The following is a 27568-nucleotide window of genomic DNA, read 5'->3' on the forward strand; positions in this document are numbered from 1 at the left end:
AAAAACATCAACTTTTCATCTGGGGTGAGCTTACTTATGCATGAAACATTTATCCATTTATTTTTCAAAGCTGTAAATGGTCACAAGCAGGCTGGTTAGTCCACTATTTATAAGACACAGCTCCCCCTGCTGGCAGGAGTTTTACCCGCGAGTTCAACTGCAAGACAGCTTTTAATTCAGTGCAGTTATTTTTTTTAAACTTGCTCTTTCTTTTGTTTTAGTTCATACTGTTAATGTACTTTTAAAATAGTTAATTCGAGAAGAGTAAAGCTGCTAAGCGCATGTGTGGCTAATTTTATAATATGGAAAAATACATAGTCTAAGCACAAAATACTAAATTAAGAATGTGTGCTACTTTTTGGAAGGGCGATTGAATATATAGAAGTTTACTATGGTAGTTTAAGAAATTACAATCACAATAAACATAAAAAGTGTAAAGCAAAAAGTGTAGAAGAGGTAGTTTATGGTAAACACATGGTGGCGGTATTGTCAAAGAAAACCGGTTCAGCAACAAAGCAGAAGTCGGGAGTTTTTCTTCCTTTCTTTTTGTCGTTTTATTAAACAGTTTTTTCAGTTTATTATTATTTACTTATCTTTGCCACTTTATAAATGAGGCAAATCAAAATGTATTATGGAAATACAAAACACGCTTAGAAAGAGACAAAAAACCCCAAACAAACAAACAAACGAGCTTGACGTTATTTGCTGCCTTCAAATACCATCAGAATTGCTGAAACAATTTAGCATACGAGTGTAAATCTTACCGTCTCCGATATCCTTCAAAGGACGCAGCCCCTGAATTTGGATCATGGCTCACAGACTTGCATGTGGAAGAATTAGGAAAGACGGGTATAAGAAAGCAAGACGTATATGCAGTTCCTGTTGTTAAAACGCGATAACAATAATTTTAATATGTGAATACGTTTTATATCCGTACACTACCTGGTAATGGTGAATTTAGCTGTCGGTTTAGATATACATTTTTAATTCAATTTTACTCTCGCATAGTTTTCCTTCCAACTTCAGACTTTGAAGCTGAGATTTTCTACCTCTGTGCTGAATCGTGAACGTAACGAGTTCCGTTCAACATGGCGGCCCAGCGTAGGAATTTGATGCAGAGCGTAAGTGAAAAGCTTGCCGTTTGTTACTCAATATGTAAAGTTCCTCTGCTTTTGAAGACTGGCGTCTTACAGTTTTTTCCTCGGTGTTCATCGCTGGTTGTTTGGTCCAATGCTTCCCGTGTAGCTAATTTAGTTGAGCTCATGAAGTGTTTGGCTAACAGTTAGCTAGGCACCTTAATTAAAAAAAAAAATGGACTAATACGATTTATTAGCGTCTGTATTCAGCACCGAGAAACGCTATCGCTTGAAGCAGGAGGAGACAATAACACGACCGATGCTGTTGTTGCAGTCCCTGGGACATGGTCCATATAACCTGCGTGAATTAGCTAAACTTGAGAGTCACAAACTGGTAATTAGCCATATTGTGAACAACACAAACGACTATTTCCGAGCGACTAACTTTTCTCAGTCGTTTTGTGAGTATGTAGATATCTTATGACACTTTTAATTTTACATAGACTGCTTCCCATTTGCCCTACGCGGAGATGCTATCGGTCTCTCCTGGGCGTCAATGATTCACATTAAAACTTTAGGCTAGGCAAGGTAAGGCAGATACAGGTGTGGTAAAACGGAAGTACACCGTTTATCCTTCTACTGAGCAGGTAAATACCTCAGATGAACAACAACACATGACAGACACACTGTTATTAGTTCTTGTCTGAAAGCGACCACGATTCAGTAGCTTGTTGAACCACTTTAAGCAGCAGTTGTTGAAGTTTTGTGTACGACTTTATCACTACCTCACATCATTGTGATGAACTTTGGCTGACTTTTCTTTGTTTGCCTTCATTGTTCGGTTTATTAGTATCTCTTTATGCACATCCCCCACCACAGCATTTCAGTCAGGTTGAAGACTGGATGAGTGCAACAAATAAATGGACTGGCTCTTAGCGCATTTCTGCTGTATTTGAGCACTGAAAGTGCTTCTGTTATAAGTGTCAGCCACTCCATCTCTCTTTCTCTCTCACACACACATAAAGGTCTTTTGTCTACACCTAAGTGTTAAAACACACTCATCGAAGTCGAGGATTGATCCACCAACCTTCCTATTGGCAGGCGGCCCACTAAAGCAGGGGTGGGCAACTCCAGGCCTCAAGGGCCGGTGTGCTGCAGGTTTTAGATGTGTCCTTGATCCAACACAGCTGATTTAAATGGCTAAATTATGTCCTCAGCATGTCTTGAAGTTCACCACAGGCCTGGTAATGAACTGGTCATTTGATTCAGGTGTGTTGACCCAGGGTGATATCTAAAACCTGCAAGACACCGGCCTTGATGCCTGGAGTTGCCCACCCCTGCACTAAACCAACTGAGCCACAGCCCCCGCACCTTTTCCACCATTCTCCTGTAGACTTGTTACTTGGATCATTGTCCTCTTGAGTTGCATTTGTGCTGATATGGTGTGTTTAGTTTTGTCCAAACGTGTCACTGTGCACTGTGGCAAAACCTCAGAGTATTAACCTGCCCATGTAGATTATAATCTGCTGTATCGATATCACTATAAAGACATTGGCTTATCTGTAAGCGAAAGTGTCGTTCACAGTCACAGTGAAAAGTAAACACACCCTCTTTCAGACCTAAAGTTGCATGTATCACGGGCATTAAATGGCATATTATACTACAGTATAATATAATATTGTACCCAGTTTCAAATTGTTTAGAAAAGAACTTCTAACCTTTCCAACCATCCCCAGACTGATTGAGACAGCACTTACTTCTCTAAGATCATCGCTAGCGACTTTCCTTATGCGTGTAACACACATCTCAACAGCCAAAATGTCTGATGTTATAGAGGTGTTCACTTGGAAGCAGTGTAAGTAACGGTGTGCTTAGTTTATTCACACACAGTTTCTCCATTTTGGCTTAATTTGTGTAAATAATAAAAACTTAACTTTATAATAATAAAACTTTAGAATTGAAAGAGGATGTGCTTTGTTTTCACCACGACTGTGTACGACACTTTCCATTACAAGTATACTGAATGTGTTTATAGTGACTGACACCAGGAACGTCATCTACAATGTTAACAGTGAAATGTGCTTAAGAGTAATTTGCACCATAATGCAAAATAAATCGTATAGTATAGTATAATAGGAGCACCTAATGATGAATGACCTATTTTTCTGGCTCAGGGAGGCTACAGTACAAACTAAAGCACCATCGGTGCTGAGTGTGTTACTGCATCTGACAGAATTGTTTGTAATTTCCTGTTGGACCATTTAATAAATTCAAATGTCAATGAAACCTCATCATATCAAAGCTGGTTTGATGCTGGGGTGTCTTCATGATGGCAACTTTATAGGATAAAGGTGTAGGGAAAATATCTGTGACGACAGTTTAATTAATTTCTGTGTCGGTTTAAATCTTTTATTTTACACAAATACTGCTTTCAAACTTGAGTTTAGCACGTAGGCCAAGTATTTGTTTGATTTTTCTTTTTTGATTTCGTTTTTTTTATTAGCAGCATCAAAGCTGGACAGATGACCTGCCTCTGTGTCAGATGTGTGGGGTCGGAACAGCACCCAACTGTGTGTACGGCCCTGATGGCAAAGGAACTCAGAGCCACCCCAACGAGGATGGACACCTCAGGTTCAGGTACACGATTCGTCCAGTGTGAGACAAATAAGGGTCATCGTTTTGAACTGTGACTTGTTCAGAGCTGCTTTAGTAAAGTGCAAGAATTAAACTAATACTGAGCAGGGAACATGCATAATGCATCCACTTTGAGTTTGTTTACTTGGGCCAGTCCTTGCTAATGTTGTAAGGAAACTTGCTGACTCATTCACTTAAAACTGTACTGAGATTTATGATCAAACTTGTCGGTAGCAGTGTTTCTTACCAAAATAGTAAAATCCTGAATAGTTTCTTATTTAATCTCACAGAAAAACAAAGATCTTGGACTTAGCAGGAAAACACAGCAATGCCTGGGCAGAGCACATGAACATGTAGCTTTAAATGTGCACTGGTAATGTCTGAGTCAATGAAGTGGTAAAGAAATAGGTAGTTGGTATTTGTCCCTTTTTATAGAGGCTCAGGCTCTGCCAGAGAAATGTGTTTCATCGTTGTAGACTTTGCTCGTCTAATTATTTGTAAATGAATCATTTTTATACAAATGTTCTTACATCTACAGTTGTTACTGCAACAAACACAGCGAGAACGTGAAAAGATAGCACGGCTCTGAGAGTAATTCATAGTTTTTTCAAACATAGGTGCCATGTTTGTTGAGCTTTTCTTTTTTTTTTCCCACAGAGGTGATGATGGCTGTTTCCTGTACGGGGTTTTTAATGGTTACGATGGCAGCAGAGTGGCCAACTTTGCTTCTCAGTGTCTGACAGCAGAACTGCTCCTGGGGCAGCTAAACTCCGGTCACACAGACAACGACGTCCGCAGGATCCTCACACAGGTCTGTTAAGTTAACTGCTGTAACTGTTGAGGAAAGAAACTAGAAACATTTTCTTACTTTTGCAGTCTGTTAAGGCAGAACCTGTGACAAAACACTGCACACACAAAATGAATCTTTAAGCCTCTTTAGCCCAGTCTGTGTCAGCCCTGCTTCTGGTTCCAAGCTCTTACTGCGTTTAATAACCAAATATATGAGCGATCCATGAAAGAATCATTCTGAGGCTTTCAGTTGGAACATGTAGCTTAAGATCAGGAATTTTTTCACAGCGAGTCATCAAAACCATGCACAATGACTAACCTTGTGTTGGTGGCAGGTGGATCAAAGTAGAGCTCCTGGTAGAGCAGCCACACTGATCATTTTATTGACGATGACAGAATTTGGGTCATTTTTATTTTTATTTCTGTACATTTCATCATCTTTTTGTTATCCTCCTCTTCTTCATCTGCCTCCTCCAGCTCCATGCTCACTTGAAGCCCCATGTCCTGAACTGAAGACAGGGATCTTAAGCGCAAAAATGTTTATGAACGTGCTTATTTATTCCTTGTATTGTTGTAGTTGCTGATTTTCAGCAGATCAGACATGTGACCCCTCATGTCTCCCGACAGCAGACAAGAGCCAGCTGTGACGGCAGTAGCTAAATATAAGTTAACGTTATGCCAGAAAACATTAGGCTAGAGTGTCCTAAAAAAGCACGCTTTCCCTCTGCTAATCAGTTTGATTACATTCTCAGGTTGTATGGGAGTTTATTCACTAAAAGTCCAAGTCCAGCCTTGTTACTTCCACTTTGAAGGAGGTTTCAGTAACACAGGCTAACAGCAGCTAACAGTGCCAAAAACAGCAGCACACACTTACGGAAAAGTTCTGGAAATCCTCAACAACTCAGTTCAGTATTGCTGTGTTCAGGAAGAAGTGAGGTTCACTGACTCAGCGACTTGTATCGCTTTCCTTTCACAAGCAGCCTCCTCCAGAGTAAATAGTTGTGGACGCTCCACACCTGGTATCACGAGGTAACCGGTGATCTGAGAGCCTCTAGAAGAAACACTAACCGCAGTGTTTGAGGTGCCTCAGGGGTAAAACTGTGAAAGATCACAAAATATTTCATCTTCATGTTTTTATTTTTAGTCCTGATCCTTTGCTAAGTGTTGATATTATTCAAAAATGCTCAAATACAGGGTGTTTTATACAAAATCATAGAAACGCACTGGCCCACCGTGGTTGCTATGTGAGGGTTAAATGTTTAAACTACCCTCAGATATGTTTAAAATAAAGCTACATTGAAGTTATTACCTTTTAGTATATAAATAATACTAATACATTATAAACAAGGCTTTATTTTCATATGGAAAAAAATATACTCAGACATGCTGTATAAAACTTTTCTGAAACATAAACATAAGCTAATCTGGAGAAACGCCAGCCTTATCATTTATTAAAATAATCAGCGCGGTTCCTTGAGGCAGAAACTGCGCTGATTATTTTAATAAATGAATAAAAGTGTAAAATCTCATTCTTGCCTCGAAGACATTGCTTGCCTTTGCTGCCGCTACATATTTTGATTTAATACTTAAGCCAGCGGTTTTATTTTCCCCCACACTACAAAAACATTTATGGATATTAATTAAACCATAGTTAATGTGAAATGCCTGTTTCACTTTTTCACGATCGTTTAATGCGACTTAAAGCTTTTTGCGTTAAACAAAAAACGAAAAATAACCGTGCAGTGCATTTAAGGGCTAGTCAGATTATAGAAAGATGCTCTGTGTGGGTCATAATGCACTACTGTGGCATAAATGAACCGTATTCATACACTGTGCTTCCCTCACATAGCAGGTCTCCCAGGTGTTTTTCACTTTTCACTACTCAGTCAGTAAAAATTCTCTGTTGTAGTTTATAGATTATAGATTTTCTGTGCACATATGTAATAATTATTTTTTTGTGTGAACGCGGGCTGCATGTGTGTTCTTATCTTATGTTTGTCATGTCTTCAGTGCCATCTGCAAATCATTCAGTAGCAGACAATCCCCCTGTTGCTGTTCTGAAAGTTCACTCTCTGCTTCCTCTACCTGCTGGTCTGGTGGTCCTTGTTTTCATTCATTGAATCTCCAACTGTAGCTTCTTGGCCTGCAGCTGGCAGTGATGGTCCTTGTTCTGCTCTGGTCACGAGCAAAACAAGGACCATCACTGCCAGCTGCAGTCCAGGCCCATTAAGCCTGAGTTGACATTTCAGTATTGACGCTCGCTCTCACGCGTGTTGACACTTGACATTATGCACGCTGTTGTTGCTGCACTGCAGGCCTTTGATGTGGTGGAGAAGAGCTACTTTGAAACCATAGATGATGCTCTGGCTGAGAAGGCTAACCTGAGCAATTACCTCCTACCGCACAATGAGGTAGGAACACTTTACTTTTCTCTTTTGGTTTCCATAACAACCACAGATTTAGGCTTTGATGTGAGCTAGTATTTAGCCACGGGAGAATGAGCTTGTTATTCTTTTATTTGGGCTCATCACTCTCTTTCGTCAGATAAGATACTCAGCTCTTATTCTTTTCTTGCTTTTTTATCATTTGTCTAATTCTCTCTTTTTTTCCCTTCATTTCCCGTCATCTGTCCTGCTCCTACTTGCTTCATTTTCCTCTTCCTTTCCATCTTCTACTCTGTGCCTTCACCTCTCGGCCAATCAGAATGTTCCGTTCCACCAGCTTTCTCCTCAGAGTCAAAAGGTGATGGAGCGGCTGAAGGAGCTAGAGCAGGAGGTGTCAGGAGGCGCCACGGTTGCGGTGGCGCTCATTCTCAATAACAAGCTCTACATTGCAAACGTTGGTAAGTTGATTCTGGTTATGTCAGCGATGACGCTTTGATTTCCTGTTTAATGTGTGATCGCACTTGATCATTTGCAACAGAAACAGTTGGCAGCAAAACCACCAAAAGGCCAGCCAGTGACAGACAGCCACGACACAGTCTGCTTTGCACCAGCAGATGTCAGGCTTCACACAGATTTGTGTTTGGTTACTGGCCACTCTGTGAAAATGACCGAGGCTGCTTTCAGCATGAAAGTCCATGTTAGCTCCACAGTGTCAAAACTGGCTCAGTGGGCAGCTGCTGCAACAAGAGACTTTAATGTTTATGACTGTTCATGTTTTATCTCATTAAATAGTAAAGTCTCTATATATACTTATGGAATGCACTTGTTCACTGATGGAGAATAATGCCTTCCTTATTAAAGGTTGGAGAAATGGCCTGATGCAGTTGAGAGCCAATATAGTGTTACATTAGGGAATAATAGTTTGTGTCAAAGGATGAAGCAGTGCAGTGTCTACACATAACAACTTGATAAAGAACTCATTTTAAATTGTATCTTTAGGCACTTTGTTACTAGAAGCTTGGCACTAAAACACAGAATTTGTTCCCATTTCCTAAACTGAACTTGCAAAAAAATGGTGAAGCCTCGTCAGAGATGGTCTCAGTGGAAGGCTGGCTGTCAAGAAGGCATTTTTGAGGAAGGGAAACAGGGAGGAAAGGCTGAGGCCTGCCAAATTACACAATAACAAGCCGTGGCAACACAAAATATGCAGTGATTAATCCATTTGAAATGTAATATCTTTGGTTCATGTACAGAGAAGGTCAGGGGAGAGGTACAACAGTGAGTGTCTGCAGCCATCTATAAAATAAGGTGCCGGCTCTGTTATAATGTGACACTTCAAATCAGCCAGTGGTGTTGGGGATCTGCTAGATCTGACGTTTGGAAAACTGATCACAGAGGCCTTTCCCACCTGTTGTTCAGACTTTTTTTTTCGAGTGAAGCTGGTGAGAAGAAAGCTGCCTGATAGGGTGGCGCTAGAAAAGAGCATAATAGTCCCACTTTAAAGTATTCTTATTTAAACAAAGCAAATGAACAGGGAAGCAGGGAACATTTTTGTGTCATTTCATTGCCTATCAACTAGGTAAAGGAGGGGGAAAATGAGTTGTTAATCCACAGGTTTAGTGAAGACAAAACATACATATAAATCTATGCCAGCTGCCATGGAACTTGATAGCTACCTGACAGCACTGAGAAAAAATCGCAACACTCATAAATAGTAGATTTAAACTTGTGTGGCAGATTCTGCAAACTCCTATGTGACTTCTCTTTCTAAAGAGTGCTGCCAGATTCTCTTTTAAAGCCATGAAACCTCCATCTCTTCATAGAGGGTACTTGGGGTTTTCTTGTTTTTAACCAACTATGTGAGCTAATGCTGAATGCTCAGCATCAGCTGTAGGTACTAGGAGTAGTCCAGCTGAAATGTTCTGCAGTGCAGATGTGTTCTCTGGAGTAACGAATCACACTTCTCCGTCTAACAGTTCTGATGGACAAGCATGGGTTTGGTGGTTGTCGGGAGAGCGTTACCTGTCTGACTGCTTTGTGCCAAGTGTAAAGTTTAGTGGAGGGAGGATTATAGTGTGGGGTTATTCATCAGGAGTTGGGCTTAGTTCCTGTAAAAGGAACTCTTAATGCTTCAGCGTACCAGGACATTTTGGACAATTTCATGTTCCCAACTTCATGGGAACAGTTTGGAGATGGCCCCTTCCTGTTCTAATATGACTGCAGATCAGTGCACAAAGCAGGGTCCATGAATAAGCAAATTTTAGTGGGAGAACTTGACTGGCTTCCACAGTTTCCTGACCTCAACCCAACAGAACACCTTTGGGATGAATTAGAGCTTAGACTGTGAGCTGGGACTGCTCGTCCAACGTCAGTGTCTGACCTCACAAATTTGCTTCTGAAGAATGGTCAAAAATTCCCATAAGCACTCCGAAACCTTGAGGAAAGCCTTTGCAGAAGAGTTGAAGCTGATATAGTTGCAAAGGCGGTGTCCACATCACATTAAACGGGAATGGGATGTTACTCGAGTTAGATGCATGTAAAAGCAGTCAAACATAGTTTTGGCAATATAATATACGCTATATATCAACGCTGAAGCCTCGTCAGAGATGGTGATTTGGTTAGTATATAACCAGATGCCATCACTGAACGTTTATGTCCACGGGAAACGAGGAATGCATTTCCACATGCTGTGTTTCCAGCAGCCCACAGACAGATGGAGTTATGGAATGATATTGACTCTTTTAATTCAAACCATACCAACAGTGTCCATCAATATTTTTAAATCCCAGCTTGCCGACTCGGCTCCTGCGGACAACAGCTGCAGTACTAGCATCATAACAGCTAGTTCTGCCTGCATGATTTATTGTGTGTGTTTATGTGTTCTTTAAGCTTCAGAGTGGAAAACGAGCATCTACTGTTAATATCTGAATACACAAACCCGCAGGCCATTTTAGATCCTTAACTGTAAGAAAGTTCAAACAAGGCAGCAGGGCGCAGTTCTTCCCACACAGACACACCAACTTTGAAGAGCGACAGCGATTTTCCCCCAGAAGGATTTCAGTTTAATAATCATCAAAGCTGCTGCCAAAGGCTGCTGCATATTGAGCTTTGTTTCAGATAAATGTGAACACTGGATATTCCTATTTTTGGTGGATTTATTCACTAATCCAGGGGATGAATCTTACCTATTGGAAATACCTCAGTTTTGCAAAACCCTTTAAAAGCACTGCTTCACGTTTCTTTCTTTTAGCTTCCTGATTTGATGCTGGGGCACACACAGGAAAAGAGCCTCACTCTCCCTCTCAGTTGGATTTTTCTTTTGTCCTTGAGGACGTGGAACAGGGCACAATATGGGGAGGTGGGTAGTAATTAGTAGATGGTAGAAAGGAAGGATCGTTGTCCCCTCTGGTGCTTTGTGTGAGGGGGGGTCAAGAGTTCAAAGTTGACAGAACATGAGGCCCAGGGACGTTTAAACATAGGAGTAAGTGTGCTTGAAAATCGCTCCCAGCTGTGTGTTGATGTGAAACGCAGTTTGACAGTTAAGGTCATGTGAGTCACAGTTTGAGCTGCAAGTTGGAGTGTTTGGAGAAAGGGGGAAGGGCGCCGATATGTACACGCTCAATATCAGAAATGGTTGGCTGCTCTTTACAGATTAACAGACGTGCGTTTTCCTGACTATCACATCAGATTTAAACCCAACACTACCTGATTAACACAGAAGGTGACACGGACCCCTCCCTGTGTATTGTGGTTGATCTGGATGCCCTTTTGTGCGGATTATATGAATAACGCACACATACACACACACACACACACACACACACACAGTCGAGCATAAGATTTGGCCGGAGGCGGGGGCAGCGTGGAACTGCACCGTGCTTCGGCTCAGCGGCCCCAAACTATTAATATAAAAGTGAATTAATCATTGATCTCTCCCTGCTCAGCTTTTGTGTGGTTGCAGAGGCAAATAATTAATATTTAGCGTTTTAAAAGTACCACAGCGTCTTAGCTCGTTAATTGGTGGAGAGTCGGACCTGTGAGTAACCTCAGAGCAACATCAAAGCCTCTGCATGATTAATGCGTGCAAAAATTAGAAGCCCAAATGTCTCATGAATATGGATAGGGGCTGAGAAAGATGAGACAGTATTTTTTTTTTAATTAACATTTTTTGTCTTGTTTTTATTTCATAAAACTTTTTTATATAAACTTTTATATGGAAGTTGCAGCTTATGGCACCTGTTTATTGACATGTATATAATATTTTAAAAGCAATCTTTTGTGTTTGATGCTAAAGGAGACATGTTAGCTCTGTGGTCTTTTTTAAAAAAAGGCTACACCAAAGAGCAACCAGCAGGGCTGAAGAATAAAGAAAATACAGATGTGCCAAAAACTGTGCAGCTCCTTTGACTTGTACCGTATTTTTGGACCATAAGACGCACCGGATTATAAGCAAAACAAAACAGTCAGATAAGTCAAACTTTACTCAACTCATTCTTCTTGCTTCCTCCATTAACTCATTAATGTTAAATTCTCTTGCAGCTGCTCTATTCCCATGTTGTTGCAATATATTAATGACTAACCTCGTATTGTGGATGGATTATCAGTTGTTCTCCTGACTGAAGTTTGGTCCGTTTACAGCATCCTGCCATGTGATTGCATTTGTCCCTAACCATCGGGAACCCTCACATTAACCTTTATCGAGTGGAAAAAAGTTCGCGTTCATCCTCCAGCTTCACTGTGTTTATGCTATGCTACCATAACTGTGTCGCTAGCGATCACGTAGCACATCATTATATACCAGCTAGTCCAACTTCAGTAACCCTACAAACATAACTGCTATTTAGTTTTCTGTCTTCGTTTATGTTGGAAGTGATAGCAGAGCTGTACGTTTTAATTTTTTCAGAAATCTCTCAGTCAGAACATGCTATATCATGTTCAGGTGGAAACTAGCGAGCTAACTTCCTTCTAACGTCTCACTCTGTTAAATTTAATAAATTCTGTTTTCATGGATGCCTAGATGTTAAACTTAGTTTTTACACCTGGTAAAGCAGCAATGCTGATCATTTTATTAAAGATGAAAGAATTTAGACAGTTTTTAACTCACAGTGATGCCGCAGTGTTCGTTTGACTTTGGGACCTGAAGCAGACTGAGTTTTAGACCCAGATTACTCCACAAGGCTCCTGACTCCTGACCTGTGTGGTGCTGTTCTCCTTGTAAAAGTAACACATACAACCATTCAAAGTTTGGTTTGACAAGAAACACTGAAATTAGTTTTCAATACGATTCAGCCCAGTAACCACAACAACTAAAGTCAAAAAAGGCCTGGAGGTGAATCAGCTCTTAGCTGAGAGCTTGAGTGAAAACATCGGAGGCACAATGGGGCCTTGTTAATAGCAGATTTAGACTTGTTGAACACAGGGTAAAGTATAGCAATAATGGCTGCTTTCAATTTCATGATCCAGTAGAGCCTTAATATTTGCATAACATTTAAATGTCTTTAAGCACAAAAACAACAACATAGGAGCAACTAATACTGTTAATGTTTGCTGTGTTCCAGTTCACTGTTAGCTGATCCACTGATCAAACATACTTTATACCTTGACACATCAGAGTGAAATGCAGTCACTTGTATTACTAACTGCACCTGTGATTGAAAAATTTGTCTTCTTCTGCTTGGGAAAGCAGATCATCTATACAGTTTAGTGTATCTACTTCAACCGACTCAACTAACAGTTTTACCTCTTGTTGATTTCAAGTTACCTTCAAACATGTTTTCCTTTGGTTCCAGGGACGAACCGAGTCCTGCTGTGCAAGTCCAGCAGTGACGGCCAGAACCAGGTGCTTCAGATCGGCCGACCGCACAGTACTGACAACGAGGATGAGCTGCAGAGACTGGCTGCACTGGGTGAGACACATTATCTGTGGCATAGTGGAGAAAAATCATTATTTGATCCCGAATTTGAGCCACTCGTCTTTACAGAGAATCTCTAAATCATTTAGGTTTCTTGGCTGCTGCTTCACAACTGGAAGCTTCATCTCCCTCCACAGATTTATTATAGGACTGAGGAGACTGGCTAACCACTACATAACCTTAATGTTTTCTTTATCTACTCCTTATCTACCCTCTGGGTCATTGTCATGCTGGAAGACACATCTTCACTTTTGTTCTGTTTAAGAGAAGGAGGTTCTCGTCAAGATTTTTCTTTGTTTGACCCCTCAGTGCACTGAAGTCTTCCTGTACCTCATACCTTAATGTTTCCACCTCTGTGCTTGACTGTATGGATGTTCTTTGGGTCTTCCTCTAAACACAGCACTCTGAGTTTATGCCAAATAGCATTATTTTGGTTTCATCTGACCACAGAACCTTCCCTGCACCCAAGCCTTTTGAGTCCATTAGGTGTGTAAACCTTGTAACCAGTGTGTTACCGAATTTGTTCTTGGTGACTGTGGTCCCAGTTGCCATCAGACCATTAAAAAGCTCCTCACGTGTAGTTTTGAGCTAATCAACCACCTTTCACGTGATTATCCTCCATCTTCAGGCAAGATCTTGCATAAACGCAGACAGAGTGTGCTTGATGTTGAAAATATTTCTATTTTCAGATAATCACACCTTAGTTTGAAGCTTCTCACTAAGCTTCTTGCTGATGGTCTTGTAGTCCATTCCAGCCTGGTGCTGGTTTACAGTTTGGTCCTTGACGTCCATTGACAGCTCTTGGGTCTTGCACATGTTGGTGATGAGGTGGGAAGAAGCTGCATCTGTGGACAGATGTGATTCACACACACACACAAGTTGAGACCAGGAGTATGACCAGCAATGTAGCAGCAGCATCCTGAAGAGCCTGCAAGCGACCTGGGGCTCGCTTACTAAGTGAGAAGAAAAATGCACAGCAGTAGCCAATAGGAAAAGAGAGACGAGCATCTCTAGCTGTTCTCATGAAAACTATAGCTCTTAGTTTACTGGTGTTTATTAGATGGGGGAAAATAGCGCTGCTCGGTGTGGGTGTATAAACGATGAACTTATCACTCAGAGTTTAAGTACTTTTCAGATACAGTCAGGGGATCTTGACATTTCTTTTGAACTCTTCTTGGTTCTGACTGATGGACAGAAATAGATTTTTGGCACATTACTATTGGAGGGTTTTGGATTGACAGTGTCAGACACACCTCGTCTTACATTCCCTGCATGTTGTGCTTGATATAACGCTCAGCACAGACACAGCCATTAGAGAAAGCACACAGTTGCTCATCCGTGGTGGACAGAGCAGGCTAATGGTCCAGTAATGAGGGTTGTGTATATAACAGAAAATGCATACATCGTAATTAGCTTTGCCAATAGAGCAGTAGGTGCAGCCTGGCCTGTAATGGATGAAATGGGGAAACAGACGCATTTTTGTGTGTTTTTGTTGTGTGTGGGGGTGTTTTTGCCGTTTCACAGCACACCATTAGAGCAGACCGAGCTCTCTGCCTCGCTTTGTTCTCTTGTCTCTTGCTGGGATTCACATTATTATTCCATTGTTCAGGCCCTTCTCTTAATGATTGAAAAAAAATGACAGTCGTTCCATTTACCCAGACCAAGGTGACCTCCCACCCTCGCATTTTCATCCAGGCTCAAACACACAGATGCACCCCTCTCCCTTCCCGTCCCCACCTCTGCTTCTGCTTATCAGTTGTGTGCTTTTGCTCATCCTCCCCTTCATCTCTTCTGCTAAAGTTTCCTCTCTCTTAAAATCATCTCCTATAAGCTTTCACCATCCATGTGTCCGTTTTCCCTCATCTCCTGCAGGACTGGATTCATCTCGGATAAGACAAGCGGGCCAGATAGCGGGACAGAGCAGCAGCAGAAGGCTTGGAGACTACCGAGTCAAATTTAACTACAACGAGATTGACCTGCTCAGGTGAAGCCGAAAAAACACAAAATATTTGTTTTCTTTCTTTCAATTTGTCAAATGCAAAAACCTGAAAAGGATACACTAAAACACCAGGCTGTCTAGAAGTATTCAACTATCTGTGTCACTTGTTTTCTTCTCTTTGTCTTCCTCCATTCTCATTCTTCATCTGCTTAGCTTGTGTTCCTGTGTTTTGAGGTTATGATGAAAGATTAGAAGAAATATCCAGTATCACAAGATAAGACGTGGTACACAATCAACAAAAACAGTGAGGTTTGACCTGTCAACATGTGACCAGTTCTAACCTTTTCAGCTGGCACTGCAGTCCTGAGCAAAGTGTATAAAAAAGTAATCCCTCAGACTGCTCTAAATGCTCCGTTTTCACCAGTTTTTCAACTCTTGGCTCTGCATGAGGTCACTGAGAGACAGTAACTTGGATTTACTAAGCGTGGTGCATCTATTTTAACCTGCTTGCTGTCGTTTCCAAAGTCTGTGTTTTGTTCGATTGTGCCCACATGAGATTATTCAGTGACTCATGGACCATTTCCTGTTCTATGTTGCATGTGAAAAAGGGGCAACACTATACAAATTCGAACATTTAGAAGTTTTAGCATTCAAGCTTTCAAGAAATGTGCGAGTCATTTCCTACTGCTGCCAGTCTTTGTGTTAAGCTTAGCTTTTGGATATAGTTTGAATTTGTGCAGCGGGACAGTAGCATCGATCTTCTCAAACCCCTAAGGCAGTGAAAAAAAAAAGACTTTGTGCTTCAAAAGGAAGTCGGCCAGATACTGGAACTTTTTAAGGTGTCGTACCTTCTTTGTGTGCCGTGATGGCAACAGCTCTTTCTGTCTGACTGTGGAAGTTCCTGTTAGATTTGCTACATCCATTCACTGTGACTCATGATTAACTACTTTAGATTTTAGTGTTTAAAAGATCAAAGCCACAACATCCGCCCAGTTTTTATGCACACAATAGCTGAAGAACGCCTGGAGGGAATTTCATTAAATGTGTCATAATGAAATTGAATCCATCGGCTTGGATTCACAGTTTTCTGGTAAAAGACCTCCAAAAATCCACTTTTGGACATATTTAAGGACATATTTCCAGTGGTATAATAGTGAAGCAGTGAGGCTGATCTTGGGTGTCCGTCTTGAAACCTCTGAGCTGAGCTGTGTGTGCGTGTGCGCGCGTGTGTTTGCGTGTGTGTGTGTGTGTGTGTGGCATCCTGATTTTAGAGCTGTTTATTGGTGGTTCTTTTGATATTTTTTTAAAATGGGAATTTGCACTCATTGGCCACTTCATTAGTTACATCTGTTCATCTGCTCGTTAATGCAAATCTCTAATGAGCCAATCAACTTGATGTGTTTATGCATGTAGACATGGTCAAGTCTACCTGCTGAAGTCCAAACAGATCATCAGAATGGGGAAGAAAAGTGATTTAAGTGACTTTGGATGTGATTTGGTTGTTGGTCTGACTATTTCAGAAACTGTTGATCTACTGGGATTTTCCCCACATGGCCATCTGTAGGGTTTACAGAGAATGGTCTGAAAACCAGAAGATGTGCAGTGAGTGACAGTGAAAATGATTTGTTGATGCAGAGGTCAGAGAAGAAGGACCAGTCTGCTTCGAGCTAACTGAAAGGCTCAATTGTTATAGCAGAGTTAGGCTAAAGAGCGTCTCTGAACGCACAACACTCCTCTCATCTGTGAACAGAAAGAGGCTACAATTCACACAGACTTAACAAAAATGCGCAACAGAGGACTGGAAGAAAAGTATGCCTCGATTTCTGCTGTGACATTCAGATGTAGGGTCAAAGTTTGGTATACATTGAAGCATGGATCCATCCTGTAACAGTCCTTCTCTCTACCTCCTCTCTACCAGAGGAGGATTGTTTAAAAGCCACAGTCGTTGTCACAAAGCTCAGGTCATCTTAAACTGGTTTCTTTACCTCAACGATAAGTGTCCTGTACTCGAATGGCCTCCACGGTCTCCGGATCTCAATGCTGAATAGCATCTGTGGGATGTTTAAATGAGGGATTTACATCAAGGACGCGCTGCAAAACCTGTGAGGAATGTTTACAACCATGAAGAATTAAGGCGCTTCTGAAGGAAAAAAGGGAGTTCCAGCTCAGTAGTAGCAAGGTGTAACTAATGAAGGGGCTGGTATCTATGTTTGTTTGTTTTGTTTTTTCTTGAGTCCCTTATTGACATCTCACATGGTGTCAGTTTCCCGTTATGTACAGCAGTGATCATTATGCTTTAGATCACCTTATTTTTGCAAACTTAACAACTTAGAGCTGCTGCTTCACCTTTCAAAGCAGACAGTCAATATTCATTACACATCCACCAGCTTGAGAACTGAAACACCAGAGATATTTTAATAGCTTTATTCACCCCTACAAAAAATACCTGTCAGACGCTCTGTGTCAGCACTGCTTCACAAACAGAGGCTTCGTTTGTGTCCAGAACTCAGCTCAGATACTGAGATGGTCAGAAAGCTGTGTGCAGGTCTGCGTAGGACCAACACCCCATTTCATTTTAGTTTGATAATTTTATGTGAGAAATCACATTTATCTCAGGCAGACTACATCCTCTATCCTGTGACCTGTGGTTTGGAGGTGGACTACATTGAATAAATCTCGTGATTTACATCTACAATCTCGTGATTGTAGATGTAAAGCGCAGCTTCACCAGCTGGTGGAGGCATATAACTGCACGGTGGTACTTCTGTATAACTATTATCAGATCAGATTGTGTTCCGGCCTCTTCCTTACCTTCAGTTCACCGAGACCCTCGGAAAGAGGTGGAGGTGTGGCCTCTGTTTTTAAAAACAAACTTTAAGTTCAGCAACTGCCCTCTCCTACTTATTCTAGTTTTGAGGTTCAACTATTGGAGCTTACTGGACCCCCAACGATTCTATGTGCTGTGATTTATCGAGCACCTAAATATAATATGTCTTTTATTTGTGAATTTGACTTCTTTGGTTCATTTTTATTAAGTTGTGACTAAGCTCTTATTACTGGAGATTTTAACATACATATTTGTTGTGCTGATGACCCCCTAGCCAAGGATTTCCTTGCCCTAATTGACTGTTTTAACCTTACACAGTGGGTCAGGGAACCAACTCATCTTAAAGGCCATACCTTGGATTTGGTCCTCTCATATGCTTTTGGATATTTGTACTATGGACATTGATAATGCTGGTATTTCTGACCATTTTGTGGTCATGTTTGATGTTGAGCTATGTGCAATTGATTTAAACTCTAAAGGCTGTCATCGCCCTGTACGTATCATTAACTCTGAGACTGTGGCTAACTTCATTATGGCCTTTTTAAACTTTTTTTGATCCAGATTTCACTGATAATAACTGTTACACACTTCCATTGGTTGATGATTTTGCCAACGCTATGCTATCCACCTTTTGTTCCATCTTAGATACTGTGGCCCCTATAAAGATGAAACATCCCAGAACTTCTCATCAACCATGACTAAATGACACTATACGAGCCTTACGTCGTGTCTGCCGTTAATCTGAAAGGAGGTGGAAAAAAGACAGGCTTCAGATATCCTATGACATTCTTTGTAGGAGCCGCTTTCTATACCAGAACTCCGCAAAGGCAGCTAAAGCAGCTTTCCTATCAAATATTATTGAAACTAATAGCCACAACCCCCGAATGTTATTCAAAATTTTTAATTCAGTGATAAATCCCTGTCCAGACTCTTCGAGCTCGGCCTCTCAGGCTCTGTTAGCAATTTCTTATTCTTTTTAGTGGAAAAGTTTTATTACTGAAGGCTTCACACTCTCACTCTCCTGTGTTGAACCCTGTTCCGGTTTTAGGATGTATGTCCACCTTTTCGCACTTTGAGCTGTTATCACTCGTAAGGGAATAATTGAACAATTGAGAAACTCAAATTCTGTGCATGATATCCTTCCATCCTGAATTATCAAGGAAGGAATTGAGAATTGAGCTTTGCATCTTATTTTTAATGAATTTATCATTGTTATTGGGCTGTGTCCCGACTACTTTTAAACATGCGGTAGTGCACCCTGTTCTGAAAAAAAGTAATTTTGATCAGAAAGACGCTGCCAATTATAGGCCAATCTCGAAACTTCCGTTTTTATCAAAAGTTCTAGAGAAAGCAGTCTTTCTCCAAATACAGGCTTACTTAGTTGCAAATAATATTACTGACAAATACCAGTCTGGCTTTAAGCCACACCATAGCACTGAAACGACCGTGCTAAGAGTCTATAATGATCTTCTTGTATTTGCTGACTCTGGTCGCCCTGCCATTTTAGTTTTATTGGATCTGTCTTCAGCCTTTGACATGGTTGATCATAATATTCTCTTGAGGAGGCTAGAGAGCATGTTGTAGGCATCAAGGGTTCTGCCCTTAACTGGTTTAATTCTTACCTCACAGATAGATCCTTCTCTGTTGTGATGGGAGGATACTCTTCCTCTGTTGCCCCTCTCTGTTGTGGTGTGCCCCAGGGGTCTGTATTGGGCCCTTTATTATTCTCTTTGTATATGCTATCCTTGGGCTTCATATTTGAAAAATATAATATTTCTTATCACTTTTACGCTGATGACATTCAAATCTATTGTCAACTGACTGATGATTTGTCAGCATCACTAAACTCCCTGTATGATTGCCTGAGAGAGGTCAAAGATCGGCTGTCAGATAATTATCTCATTTTAAATGAGAAAAAAACTGAAGTTATGGTGTTCGACAGCCATATTCCTCGAGACCAGCTTGTTGCCCTGCTGGGGCCCCTAGCTAACTCTCTCTGATTCTATACGTAACCTGGGTGTCTATTTGGATAGCTCCTTTAAGCTCGATAAGCAAGTGTCATCTGTAGTTAAATCTGTTTGGTTTTTTTTCAACTGCGCCACATCTCTAAAGCTAAGCATTATATACCACACAGGGACCTGGAAAAACTAATCCATGCTTTTGTGACCTCCAGGTTAGATTATTGTAATTCTCTCTACTGTGGTCTCCAAGCCTTCTGTCTTCGAAGGCTTGCAACTCGTTCAGAATGCTGCGGCTCGCCTTCTTACTGGAACTAGAAAATTTGACCCTATTACTCCGGCTCTTGTTGATCTACACTGGTTACCAATCAAATATCGCATTGAGTTTAAAATCTTGCCACTCACTTTTAAAATCCTGAATAACATTGCGCCCAGTTGCCTCACTGACCTCCTCAATCTGTACACTCCTTGTCGGCCATTAAGATCATCAGGTCAATTACTCCTGGCCCAACCTAAGTTTAGACTGAAGACCAGAGGCGTGCCTTTGCTTCAGCTGCACCCAACCTTTGGAATAACCTCGCTGCTTCTATTCGAGCCTTGGACTCTATCCAATCCTTTAAATCAAGATTGAAAGCATATCTATCATGACCAGTTAATACCCTTTTAAATCTTTTAAACTTTAAACTTTTAAATCGTTTAAATTTTTTATTAAATGTCATTAAATTTATTATTTTATTATTAATTTTACTGCTGTTTTTGTCTTCTTAGTGGATTTTGTATTTATCTAACTCTTCTGGTCTGTTAGTGCCTCTATCCTGTCTGTGCTAGTGCCTGATCTGTACCCTGTTATTGACTTATGTTGATTTTCCATATTACTGTGAAGCACTTTGGTGCCTTCAGGTTTTAAATGTGCTATATAAATAAAACTGTATTGTATTGTATGAAATTCTGTTATCCGGGGGTCCGTGCTCTCTTCTGTCTCACACCTCTCTCTTCCTATTGTTATCGAGGCCAACTGAATAAAAAAAAAACCTTGAGTCATTCCAATTATGATCCTCAATAAAACACATAATAGAGTCTGTATAGAATTTCCTCCTTTGTAGCATCAAAAGGAGTGCAGGAAATGTGATGTGAACAATGTAAGCGCTTCTTTGGATCTATAAGATTAGTTTATTATATGGAGGTCAGGGGCTCTTATGTCTGCTTTTCATCCTGGGTTCTCCCTCTGTCGCCTTCCCCCAGCATATCTTGCAGACTTGACCCGTACCGTCTTTCCTTTTATGTGTCTAATATTAATTTAAGTGCTGACATATCTGTCTGTCTCCTACGACAGCGCGGCCAAGTCAAAGCCAGTTGTTGCGGAGCCAGAGATTCACGGCGGCCAGTCTTTGGAAGGCGTCACAGGCTTCTTGTTGCTGATGTCAGAGGGACTGATAAATGCCCTCGAGTCCGCCCATGGTCCCGAACAGGCTAATCAGGTTAGCAGATTCATTCTGATAAGCTCCTTTCACCTCATTTATCGTCATTCCTTCCTCTTCTTCCTTACTTTCACTAATGTTTTTTTCTTTCGAGTTTTGTTTTCTTACCTAGTTTGAGTCTATTTCTGTGTCCTTTATTTCCTAGGCTCCTTTTTCTGTCCTTAGGTCTAATCCTTTTCCTTACTTACATTAACCTTTTCTTTCTCTGACCCCGCTGTCTATTGTAGGAAATTGTTGCCATGGTAGCAGCAGAGCTAGCCCAGCAGACCAGTCTGGAGGCGGTGGCTCAGTCTGTGGTCGATCGGGTCAAGCGGCTTCACCACGATGTGTTCGTGTCTGGCCGTCAGAGGGCGACTTACTGCTCTCGACACGAAGACATGACCCTGCTCATCCGCACGCTCAACTACCCACTGGCTGATGCAGCGCTCACGCCCACGCAGGGTAGGATCTGGCATTTAGGCATTGATTCATATCTCAAGGAAAGCACGTCTAAGAAGCGGCGTTCTGCTGTAGCTACACCAACACAGTTTCCACATTTAAAACTTTAGCGAGTTAGTCACATTGGAATGCATTATTCATACTGAACCGTTAAAAAAAGGCTCGTGACTTCAGGCACAAGTGTCAGGCGAAGGATTTTGCACGTTGTTGAGCAAACAGTTGTTTTAATTGTTGTCACAATATAGCTGAAGAAGATTCCCCATACAAGGAACAATAATGGATGCATCGTGATGTCGGTGCATGTGTTTGCAAACATTATTATTCCATTTTAATGTTTCAGTTCAAATATCTCCGGTTTACTTCCCTGGTTGTCTGCCGCTTTCCCGTGCGAGTTTCTGTCTTTGTTGCTATAAACATATTAACTTCTGTTTACTTTACCCTCATGTGTTTGAAAAGCAACATCATGGGGTGGTATGAAGTGGCTCATGCCTCAGGCCAGTCTCTTTGAAGCAAGACTATCTAGGGTGCTTGTTTGTGTTTGTGCACTTGGCTTGTCCTTCCTGTGCTTCTGCAGGCGTTCCTTGGTAGGATCTGGTTTCAGCCGCCGTGCAAGGTTGATGCCGGACATCTTATTCTTGTCCTTAGGAGGTTCATTGAATGTTAAATAAAATTTCTAACCGAAGATCAGATAAAATTTTTATATTTGACGATTGTGCATTGCCATTTGTATCAGAAGAGGGAGCAGTGTATCAGTGTGATCCCAAAGCATCGGATCACAGTTATCAGATACCCAGTTTAAACTCAGACCGGTTTCCTGGAAAATAATCAGAAAATAACATCTGATCCTTGAGTAGAGCTGTTAAAAAGAATATCAAATAGAGCCTAAACAATCAGGCTTTTGAGAAGAATATCGGGTTTACTCCCAGAGCCAGGACCTTTGCTTTTCTAAAGTCCTTGTTGAAATTATTTAGCGGCTCACAAATATACCGGACTTAGCTTTCTTCTACTTCTTCTTTCAGGTGGCCGTATCTGTCCCGTGTCTGTGCCCTACTCAAACAGCCAGAGCACCAGTAAAACCAGTGTCACCCTCTCACTGGTCATGCCCTCACAAAGCACCCTGACCAATGGAACCAACACGGCCTCCACCCTGGAGGAAGGCACCCCGACACCTGGGTAAGCCTGCATTGTGTTGAGTCCCTGCCTGCTCTGGGTCCTCACTCCTTCTCCCCTGCTGGGCATACTTTGAATTAGCCTCTTTTTCACTTTGACGCACCTCTGCCCTGTTTTTGTTTCATAAGCTCAATTTTAACTCCCTTGTTTGCACTGCTGTGGGGCGGATCCTCTGTGCGAGCTTTGTTCTGCCTTCACCCTTCACCCCCTGCTGTTAGGTTTATTTTTGCTGTCTTTTAAATAAGCAGAAAGTCCTCCCTCACATGCTATACTTATTTTGAGTCTTTAGGTCTTATTTTCACACACCCTTGTGTTCCTGCACTGCTATGCCTATTTATTTGTTAGCATGGCTTTCGCTCTGCTGCTCTGCTGTTGGGATGGCACGCCATAATTCATTTCACTTGAAATTCAGAAGATAACAAGTGCCAATAAAAACTCCACTTCCTCATTCCACAGCTTGTTTCTTTTGTTTTGCTTTTCTTTCTTTTTAGATGTCAGTGTAGAGATAGAGATAATGCGGGCGCCTGTTAATACTTTTTCCAAGAAATTGAGAGTTGCAGAACAAAAGCTGTTTAAATGTCCTCAGTCCTGCTGCCACTACTGGCTGACGGGGACAAGCAGTCCCGCACAAGCTGTGCAGCAGAGATGAATGAGATGCAGATGGAAAAGAGTTGTGTTGCACCAGCGCAGAGGGGTTGCACTGCTGAGAGACTGAATACGGGAATTTAGATCTCAATCATGTCAGGTGGAACAGCTGGAACTGCATACCAATTTGGGAATACTGACAGACAGAATTTATAATAATGCTTATAAGGGCTGCACTTATTAACTGCACATCAACTTCGTAACAGTTGAGACTGAACATAAAAACAATAAATAAACATAAAAACAACAAATGTCTCACATTTTGTCGTTGCCGCAAAATGTACTGCTTGAAATTCCGTCTCCACGTTGCTCGACACTGCGTGTATAGAGCAGGTAGTGCAACAATAGAAAAATAGTTGCGGGACGGCACTGTGTAGCGTTTGTCTAGGGTGTTGATCACTTTCCTAAATCCCTCGTTTTGAACAGTGTTGATGGAGCCATATCTTTGGTCAGGTGATAAGTAATAGCCTCCGTAATTTCTTTGTGCCTGCGGGAGTTCGACGGGTATAGGGAAGCGCTGTATAAGGTTCCCGTTATTGATGTTTGGGTGGTTGACCGGGACGGATTTTCTCCAGTCACTTCCTCGTCAGCCCTGACGTGCTCTCCGTTGTTTTTTTCCTGCCAATTTTAGCATCACACGGCACAGGTTCTGTATCACGTGGTATAAGGCTCCGCCCTTGTCATTTGTTGAGCAGGAAGAGTGAGCGCTTGTTTTCATGCAGATTACGTCCCGGATCAAAATGCGGTACAATCGTTGTCGTCTTTTTTTTTTTTTTTTTTTTTTTAAATCGTTGTCATTGGGAAATGAGATCGCACATAAGTATGAATCGAGATCGCGATTTTCTAACGATTAATCGCGCAGCCCTAATGCTTATATTTATGTTCCAGAGCAATCTATGTGGACTTGATCAGCCAACAAAATACCTGTAACCTGCACCTTACTGTAACGTAGCATGATGAAGCAGTTTCCTCCTTCTTCTGGGCCTCATGCGTTAGTCCATCATTTCTTAGCACCTTCTCGGATCCCGTCTTCCATCATCAGCACACTTATTCTGACATATTTATAGTCAAGGTCAACAACAGCCATTTATAACTGATTTACAGTGGTAATACATGTTATTGACGTTTATGACTTAGATCTGCACTCTGCCCTAAAACATTCTTGTTGAGCCACAGAGGCTATTTTTTTTCCTCATGTAAAACTCTTTTGCTGTGTGCATAGGTGGTAATTGTGCTTTGTCAATTATATATGTACTTACTGGAATGCACGGATGATTGACAGCCTCTCCTAGCATACCTGAAGTGTGCACTTGCCTTGTCAGACTACTTGCTCAAAACCGCCTGCTTTATAAAGTGAGCGAGCATGAAGAGCTCTCTGTGTGCGAGCGCATTTCCTAAACGTTCCCGCTGCTTTGATTGCTGCAAGTACACGTTTTTATTCTTCCCTTTGCATCGTCGTCCTCCAAGGTTGTTTCTTCAGCTCTTCTTCCTCTATGATTTCCACTCTGCTCCCGTCTGTCACTCGCCGTCTGACTCACAGCCATATTTCTCTTCCTTTTGGTTCCCAACTTGCCAATATCCATCCTGCGCCCTTCACTCTGTCCTTGCCTCTCCGTTTTCCGCTCCTGCAGCACGTTTCACCCCACTACCAGCCAAGCTTCCGTCAACATCCTACAGCCCATAATTGAACTCCCTCTTTCCCCTCTTTTTCCCCTCTCGCCCCTTCCCCCCCTTCCCTCCTCCACCTCCCTCCTTTCTCTTTCCACCATGCCTCGTCCTGCTCGGCCTCTCCCTTCATCTACCTCTCTCCTTTGTCTCTCCACTCGTGACATGGACCTCTTCCCCTCTTCTTGGTGCTTCTCATCCTCCTCCTCCTCTATTCCAACCCTCATACCTGTGTCTTCCTCTTCCCTCATCCTCTCCAACCACCCACCTTTCTCCTCCTCCTTCTGCTCCTCCACGCTCCCCAGCAGTCAGAGCCCCACAGCCACTCTGCAGTCCACCAACACCCAGACGCAGAGCTCCAGCTCCAGCTCAGGAGATGGAAGCCTGTTCCGCCAGAGAGGGAGTCAAGCGGCGCAGCCTGACGAGACGGGCAGGGTCCCACCCTACGTGGACTTCAGTCAGTTTTACCGAATGTGGGGGAGCGACCACGGCGATGGCCAGAGCATGCAGGGAGGCCTGGGACCGCAGTGAGACCCACTGGAGTTCCCAGCAAAGCTGACACATGGATTTTTAAAGGGACAAAGATATAGGGACGTGATGGGACGTCTTATAATATGCTGTTAATGTAATGTTACTACATATAAGTGACCTAAAGGTGCTGGGGATGAACTTCTCAACAGAAGTTGAAGACAATGAAATGCTGGGAAAACGTTGTCACTTCACTCCAAATTGATGTTTGGTCATTTGTAAAAGACAAAGGTGAGTGAGTGAATCCATGTAATCCAGATTGACAAAATTATTTTCAGATGTAAAGGCAAAAGGGGAATCTCATGGACTGGGAGCTTGTGGAGCTGTGAGTTATTATATACTGTAAGGCCTTAAAACTGAATAAATGAATGCTTTATAAAGTACTGTTTAAGTTGTAATGACAGTATATCTCCAGATTAATTCCCATCAGCTTTCATTTTCCCAAAGAGTTCTTCAATAATTTGTTGCTTTGACGTCCTGACCTTCGTTAAAGACCTCAACGGTCTGCTTATATGGTTGTTATGGCAGCAACTAATGTAACTAGCGGTCACACTGCATCATTGTGTTGTCATTTCCACACAGCCCAGAGGTTTATTCAGGGATTGACAGTTTAGAATATAAACACAACATGTACAGCAGGGCTTATTAGGGATTTCGTTATGATATTACAACCAGCTACCAGCTGGGACTGAAGCTGGTAATAACTTGCTTTAAAGTGGACCTATGATGCTTTTTACCTACCACGAGTACTTAAAGTTGTGACGCTGTGTAAGATGTAAATAAAGATGAATGAATTTGGAAATGTCATAGACTCATATTTTATCACAATAGAACACAGTAAAAAATATCAACGGTTTCAACTGAAAAAAGAAAATTACCATTTTAGAAAATCTTAGCTCAATTTGGATTTGATGGCAGGGCCAAGTTCACCACTGTGTAGCATCTGTTCTTTTGACAGCAGACCCTAAATTTTGGAAAACTGAGGAGAGCAGCTGGACTTCTGGCAGACGAATATTGTCCCATTCTTGTCTGATGGAGGATTCCAGCTCGGGTCTGCTTTGTTCTGTTTTGTTTGATCATGTGCCACTTGATTGCTGATGAAAGGTCAGCACCCAAACTCGTCTACTACAAAGCCATACCGTTCCAATGGCTGCAGTTTTGCATTGTCTTTCTGAACCACACAGTCCTTCCCTGAAAAAGGGGGTCTGGATGGGACCATATGGTGCTCTAGAACTGAGCACTGGTAACAAGCTAGATATTGTATCTGACCTCAGAACAGTTGTCTGCTTGGCCTGAGTCCATTTTAAATGAGCTTTGGCTCAGAGAAGACAGCAGTGTTTCTGGATCACGTTCACATATGGCTTCTCTGCCTGACAGAGCTTTAACCTGCATTTGTGGATGGCACAGTGAACTGTGTCCACAGGCAGTGACTTCTGGAAGTGTTCCTCAGCTCGTGCCTGTTTTAATGCAGTGCCGTCTGATGGCCCGAAGATCAGACATTTGGGATCTTTTTTGGCCTTGTCCCTTGCACACAGAGATTTCTCAAGGTGTTCTGATTCTTGTGATGATATTATGTACTATAAATCATGAGATACTAAAAATCCTCACAGGTTGACGATCATCTGAAATTATTTAACAATTTGTTTAATTTTTTCTCAAGATGATGCAAATGCAGGTGAACCTCTGCCTCTCTAAGGCTACGTTCACACTGCAGGCGAAAGCGCATCAAATCCGATTTTTTTGACCCTATGTGACCCATATCCGATCATGGTGTGACAGTGTGAACGGCACAAATCCGATATTTTCAAATCCGATCTGGGTCACTTTCGTATGTGGTACTGAATCCGATACATATCCGATGTTTTAGAAAGCGACTGCTGTTTGAACGGTCAAGTCGCATTAAATCCGTCTTTTACGTCACTGACACAAGACAGACGCCAATTATCAGCGCCGGAGAAGACATCGCGAACGCTTCCTGGCCATCCAGTGTAGATGTCAGTGAAACTGTTGGGAAGACAACGTTGGAGAAACGTGAACATTTTATTTGTACTGTATAATCTGCAGATTCTGACAGAAATCTGCAACTATCCTTTGAAGCACCGCTCCTCTCTAAAACAGCAACAAT

At 41.8% G+C, this 27568-nt stretch overlaps 1 protein-coding gene across 4 annotated transcripts; it reads left to right on the forward strand.

Annotated features, from left to right (window-relative positions):
• Positions 1-1064: 1064 nt before the first annotated feature.
• tab1 (TGF-beta activated kinase 1/MAP3K7 binding protein 1) lies at positions 1065-26983 on the forward strand. 4 transcript variants are annotated; one of them, XM_087841545.1, is made up of 11 exons: positions 1065-1121; positions 3583-3713; positions 4368-4521; positions 6815-6910; positions 7203-7341; positions 12673-12789; positions 14668-14779; positions 20853-20997; positions 21225-21438; positions 22455-22608; positions 25224-26983. In XM_087841545.1, the coding sequence occupies exons 1-11, from the start codon at positions 1089-1091 to the stop codon at positions 25444-25446; spliced, it is 1518 nt and encodes a 505-aa protein (XP_087697671.1). In that variant the 5' UTR covers positions 1065-1088; the 3' UTR covers positions 25447-26983. The 4 variants fall into 4 exon arrangements, with proteins under 4 accessions (XP_087697671.1, XP_087697669.1, XP_087697670.1 ...); XM_087841543.1 differs by having other exon boundaries at positions 25221-26982; XM_087841544.1 differs by having other exon boundaries at positions 1067-1121; positions 3580-3713; positions 25224-26982.
• Positions 26984-27568: the final 585 nt, after the last annotated feature.

This window comes from Neolamprologus brichardi, chromosome 6, assembly GCF_056152115.1.
Source record: "Neolamprologus brichardi isolate AB-2024 chromosome 6, ASM5615211v1, whole genome shotgun sequence".
Lineage (NCBI taxonomy): Eukaryota > Metazoa > Chordata > Actinopteri > Cichliformes > Cichlidae > Neolamprologus > Neolamprologus brichardi.